This window comes from Rhea pennata, chromosome 17, assembly GCF_028389875.1.
Source record: "Rhea pennata isolate bPtePen1 chromosome 17, bPtePen1.pri, whole genome shotgun sequence".
NCBI lineage: Eukaryota > Metazoa > Chordata > Aves > Rheiformes > Rheidae > Rhea > Rhea pennata.
The window spans coordinates 1,549,426-1,554,838 of record NC_084679.1 but is presented as its reverse complement, the minus strand read 5'-3'; the positions used below and the strand labels follow the sequence as shown (position 1 = coordinate 1,554,838).

At 60.4% G+C, this 5,413-nt stretch overlaps 1 protein-coding gene across 1 annotated transcript; it reads left to right on the top strand.

The window, feature by feature from the left end:
• The first annotated feature begins 435 nt into the window (after positions 1-435).
• CRYBB2 (crystallin beta B2) lies at positions 436-4,771 on the top strand. The gene is made up of 5 exons (XM_062589826.1): positions 436-504; positions 1,777-1,895; positions 3,373-3,505; positions 4,101-4,243; positions 4,603-4,771. Exons 1-5 carry the CDS (start codon positions 451-453, stop codon positions 4,769-4,771), a joined length of 618 nt encoding a protein of 205 aa, XP_062445810.1. The 5' UTR covers positions 436-450.
• Positions 4,772-5,413: the final 642 nt, after the last annotated feature.

Genomic DNA, 5,413 nt, shown 5'->3' with positions numbered 1-5,413 from the left:
CTCAACAGCTGTGAACAGCCGCGAACACCTAGGGTCTTGGCTGGGCTCACACGTGTCCTGTGCTGGAGCCCCTGTGCCGGTGCAGTCGCGGGGCCGTCCCGCGCCCGGACTGTCGGAAGCCAGGAGCTGGGATTTGGCCCAAGGCACTCTCCACAGGCACCCACACCTCCGCTCGCCCTGATTCCCCGCAGCTCCATGCAATCCTCAGCGAGCACAACCCTTGGCGCTGGCCTCTCTTCCCTGGCAGGGCCGAGTGCAGCTTGCGGCCCCGGGGCGCCGGGAAGGGCCGTGCAGGGAGTGCTGCAGCGTGCCGGGCGCCGGGAGCAGACAGGGGTGCCTCCCACGTGCTGCGTGCTGCAGGAGGGCGAGCGGGCTCTGCGGTGCAGTCCCCAAGGGCAGCTTTTAACCGGGTGAGTTTTCTTCCCAGAGGAACAGACCCTCCACCTTACCATGGCTTCCGAACACCAGATGCCAGCCTCCAAGCAGCAGCAAGCCAGCTCCAAGGTCAGTGCGTGATTTCTGCCCCGGGGCACTGCGGCAGCTGTGCCGGGGCTCGGCAGCTCCCTCGCAGCCCCCGGCAGCTGCGGCCGGCCCCTGCCCAGAGCATCGCCCCGAGCATGGGGCTCCCCTGGGAGCTGCAGCCTGGGCTGCTCCTGCCCTCTGGGAGCTGCTCCCTCCTCCCCACATGGCAGACGGGGTATTTGGCACTGACCCATTTTGGGAAGGGGACGGGTGGGAGGAGGGACAAGGCTAAACCCTGGGAATTGCCCTGGTGTCACCAGGTGACGGGCTTTGCTGCGAAAGCGCTTCCCAGGGCTGTGTGCGCGCGTGGGCAGGAAACTCGTAGGGTTTTGCGGGCACTGCCCAGGGCCCTTTCCTGAGGCCTCAGTGCAGGGGCCGGGCTGGTGCCTGGGGGTGGGGGTGGTGTCTCTGCTCCCCTCAGCAAGCTGGAGGAGACCAGGCAGGGAAAACCCTCCGTGTCGGGCTTGGACTCCTGCCCGGAGTGCAGGGCCTGGCCCAGCGGCTGCTTCACCTGGCAGGTCCCTGCCGGCAGGGCTCTGCCCTTCCCGCAGCCCGAGCTGTCGGTGCCACCCCTTGCTGGGGGCGTCCCAGTGACCTTGTGGGAACCGGTCAACTCCTAATCTCCACAGACACAACACATCATTGGCCTCCCGCAGCTCCACTGACCCATGAAATCCGTGCTGAGCAGGCAGAGCCCAGCCCGCCGAAGATGCACTAATGCCGTCCGACCATGGCTAAGCCCCTGTTGATCTTGCTGACTTGCTAGGAGCCGGAGTCAGGCTACAGCCGTGACCGAGAGCTGCGTCTCAGGCAAACAACCCCGGTTGCCCAGCCACATTTTGAACCTGTCCTTTGCTCAGGGAGCTCTTTGCGAGTGGCCCCACCGTGCTGGGAAGGCATGGGGAGGAAACCCAAAGCAAGTCAGAACTGCGAGCTGATAGTGGCACTGGTGGCTGGAGGGACTGCAATGCTGGCTCTGAAGCTTGCTGACTGCTCAACAGTCACCAAAGCAGCAGTGCCCATTTAGGAGGAAAGTGCAAGGTCTGGACCGCAGAATGAGGGAACCCACGAAGCTCCCAGAGAGGGAGCAGGGACCCACGCCAGGCTGAGCACTGCTCTGGGTGGCCAGCCCACAGTGGGACATAGCATAGGGCACCCGTCTCCCCCAGGTCCTCTGCAGGGAACCCTTTGCTTTTGGCTCTCGCTTTGCTGAAGCCAATGTGCTGCTACTCTTCCCTCTCTCTTGTGTTTCAGATTGCCATCTTTGAGCAGGAGAATTTCCAAGGCCGCTGCCATGAACTTAATGGTGCCTGCCCCAACCTGAAGGAAGCTGGAGTGGAGAAAGTGGGCTCCATCCTTGTGCACTCGGGACCGTATGTACCGGCGTGGGGGAAGCGGAAGGAAAGGGACCATGCGTGCGGGTTGTCACGTGGGAGGGCTGAGCTGTGGCAGGGCAGGGTCCGAGCTACTGAAGGGACCCTGCCCTGCTCCCCGGCATCAGCACCTGCACCCTGGATTTCACGGCTGGCTGCCTGGGTGAGGACAGCCCCACACAGCAACCCTCAGCCCTTTCAGGCAGCACGAGGCTTCGTTGGATCCCCTTGGCTGTGACACCAGTCCTTGCTCTAGGACTGGAGGCTGTTTTCCTGCCAGTCTCAGGATGGGAAGGCACTTGCCTTGCAGGCGTTAAATGCCCAGCTGTTTGGAGGCTGGAGGCCTCCGCTCCGCCAGGCTGGGTTCAGCTCCACTGCAGCAGCGTGAAGATTGCTCTGTGCTGGGGCGGGCCACCTCTCCGCCCCAGCCAAATCCCCTGCAGGGCTCATTTCTCATTTTGCTCTGTGCCGAGTGCCCCAGTTGTCCCATAGGTGACTTGTGGTGCCACCAGATGTGCAAGTGGGAGCACAAAATGTCCTGGGGTCAGCCTGCATCTGCCCTAGCTTTGAGGAGCCTTAGCTAATAAAAACTGCAGTCTTGGTGTTCAGCCCTCCCGGGTGCTTTCTGCCGTGACGGTAGGGCCGATTGTAGCTGGGAAGTTCAGCTTGTCGTGTCCAGGATTTCCTGTGCTGCACAGTGAATCCTGTGGTGCTCCTGCCTCCCCCCTTCCTTGGTAGGGAGAGGAATAGGAAAGCTCTAGCACTAACTGCACTGTTAATCGTCTCCCCCTCCACCCCCAGTTTGGCTTCCTTCCTTTTCGGAGTTGCGATAGGCACAGGCGGTTCCTGCTGCTCCACCGTGCACAGCTCTGCAGGCATTGCCGCCTTCCCTTGTTTATCTTTTGACTCCCTCTGTGTGTGCTCCCAGCAAGGGAATTTGCTTCCCAGAATCAGAGAGCGACTCTGGGCAATGAGGAATTCCTTAAAAACACCTTCCAAAGCCCCAGAGCAGATCCCCTCCTCTTGTGAGAAGCAGCACTCGCCATCCCAAGGAAAGCAGCGGAGCAGCTGCACGGCAGCTCTGGCAGGAGCGCAACGCCCATCCAGGTCATGTCGGTGAGGACAGTTGCGCTTCTGCACAGTTTTTGCTGATAGAGGCCTGGGCTTGACTGCATCAGCACAGCTGTTGAACAGGCTCATGTGCCCTGCCAAAGAGGCACTGCCATGCAGGCAGAGCTGCCAGCTCTCACCCTGGCACCTCTCCGGGCCCCTTGCCAAGGCCACCAGGATGCTTGTTTCCACTTTATACTAGAAATTAGGGGCCTGTGCGCTGCCAAAAAGGCATGCTCACAGGGCTAACACTGAGGGCCAGAGGAGACTGTGTTTCTTGGGCTCCCTGTTGGGAAGCACAGTGGTTGGGGGTGCTGGTTTGTGCTCCTCTGCCCACTTCTGAAGTTCAGCCTCTGTTCTGTTCCAGCTGGGTGGGCTATGAGCAGGCAAGCTGCAAAGGAGAGCAGTTTGTGTTTGAGAAGGGGGAGTACCCCCGCTGGGATTCCTGGACCAACAGCCGGAGAAGCGACAGCATCACTTCCCTGAGACCCATCAAAGTGGTGAGAGCACCCAGACAGCCACTACCCACCCGTCAGGCCAAGGTCTGCAATGAGAAGTCTTCCCCAGCCTTCCCCAGCCTTCCCTAACCTCGCAGGTGGAGGAGCACCGACTCCTTTGCACCATTTGTTTGAGTTCTCCGTGGCCCCCCTCCCAGTATCCTCCAGGGCACAGATGCAGGCATAGGTCTCCATTGGAGCATCACACACAGCCAGGAGCCTTGGCTCACTGGGGGAACGCACGGGGCATCGTATAGGCTGGGGAGCAGTCTCTGGGTGTAGCTTTCAGAGGGAAGTGCAGGGACAGCAGGCAGTGACAGGACAACCTGATCGCAAGGATGTTTGTTGTTAAGTCTAACAGTGCCCACAGTACCTGTGCACACAGCCAGGTCTTGGAGCTGGAAGGGAGTAGAGTGCCTCTGGCACCAGCAAGAGCCACTGCATGCAGTCCTAGCCTGCCAGGGCCTGCTCTGGGTCCAGTCCCTCGCCTCAGTTTCCCCATAACCCTAGGCTTGCTGTAAAGTGCTTTGCTTCCCTTCTAACCCAGCCCTGAGTTGTTGCAATCGCTGACCCCCTGTTTCTGATCTCACCTCTGCAGGACAGCCAGGAGCACAAGATTGTTCTGTACGAAAACCCCGGTTTCACTGGCAAGAAAATTGAAATAATAGATGATGATGTGCCTAGCTTCCATGCCCATGGCTATCAAGAGAAAGTATCGTCCGTGCGGGTGCAAAGCGGAACGTAAGACTTCAGGATTGGGTTTGCCCTGTGTATTGGGACCTGGGCAACGTTTCTGCTGCTCCCTGTCCCTGCAATGAGAAACCCTGGGGCAAAAGCACTGCTCTGCTGGAGGCTGAACAGTCTCAGCTTCCTGGCTGCATCCAGCTTGGTGGCCAGGCTGCTCCAGGTGGAACAGGAAAGTGGGCAGTTCATGGCAGGGAGCCCAGGGACTTCAGGGCCCATGCAGGTGGCCCTGGGGCCCTGCCACGCTTTGCTGGGTCTTTGAGCCCTGGGCCCTGGCTGGGGTTGGTCCTGTGGCAGGGGCTTCTCTGCTGCGTGGTGTCTTTCAGTGTTCAACTCTGCTGTGCTTGCCTTGGCAGGTGGGTGGGCTACCAGTACCCAGGCTACAGAGGTTACCAGTACCTGTTTGAGAAGGGGGATTACAAAGACAGCTCAGAGTTCGGTGCCCAGCACCCCCAGATCCAGTCGGTCAGGCGCATCCGGGACATGCAGTGGCATCAGCGCGGGGCCTACCACCCCACCAACTAGAGCCAGCCGGCCCCCGCACCCTGCGGAGCAAGGAAGCAGGAACAAGCTTTCACCGCTGCTGTTTTCCAAAGGCCCCACGCTCCCACCGTGTGATTAACGCTGCCGCTGAAGCAACTGAATAAAGCTTTGAGTTTCAAACTCTGGTCTGGCCCCTTTCTTCCCTGTGGGGAGGCGGATGAGGGCAGACGCACCAGGGCCTGGGCTCCTGGGGGCACAGCATTAGCGCAAGGCAAAGCACTGCGCCCCTCGCCTGACGCATGTAGTGCTGACCCTGCTTCCCACCACCCTCCCTGCAAAACAGTCGGCATCAGCATCATTGCGGCAGTCCCTAGCCAGCGCTGATAAAATATGAAACTGTGATGCAAAGAGCTTCTCCCTCGGGAGGGAGCTGAACTGCTGAGTTCAACAGGAAGGACAAAAGCCCTTTGCCTCCTTCACAGACCGTGCCAGTCTGTTCCCACGGGGCTGGGGCCCAAACGCTGCACCCCACGCCCAGGACCGGTGTCTGCCGGGAGGGAGAGGCAGCACGGGGCGAACGCCTCCTCTCCAGCCTGGCGTCCTGCTGCCAGGCGGTGATGGTGTTTGGGGAGCTGGCAAAGATGTCCCCAAACTGCCATGATGTCTGGGCAGACACACCTGCAA

Bases quoted from the DNA above. Each gene is read 5' to 3' on its own strand.
- CRYBB2 (XM_062589826.1), top strand. From the start codon at position 451: ATGGCTTCCGAACACCAGATGCCAGCCTCCAAGCAGCAGCAAGCCAGC. The intron at 1,896-3,372 runs GTATGTACCGGC...GTTCTGTTCCAG, and splicing joins ATCCTTGTGCACTCGGGACC to CTGGGTGGGCTATGAGCAGG. The intron at 4,244-4,602 runs GTAAGACTTCAG...TTGCCTTGGCAG, and splicing joins GTGCGGGTGCAAAGCGGAAC to GTGGGTGGGCTACCAGTACC.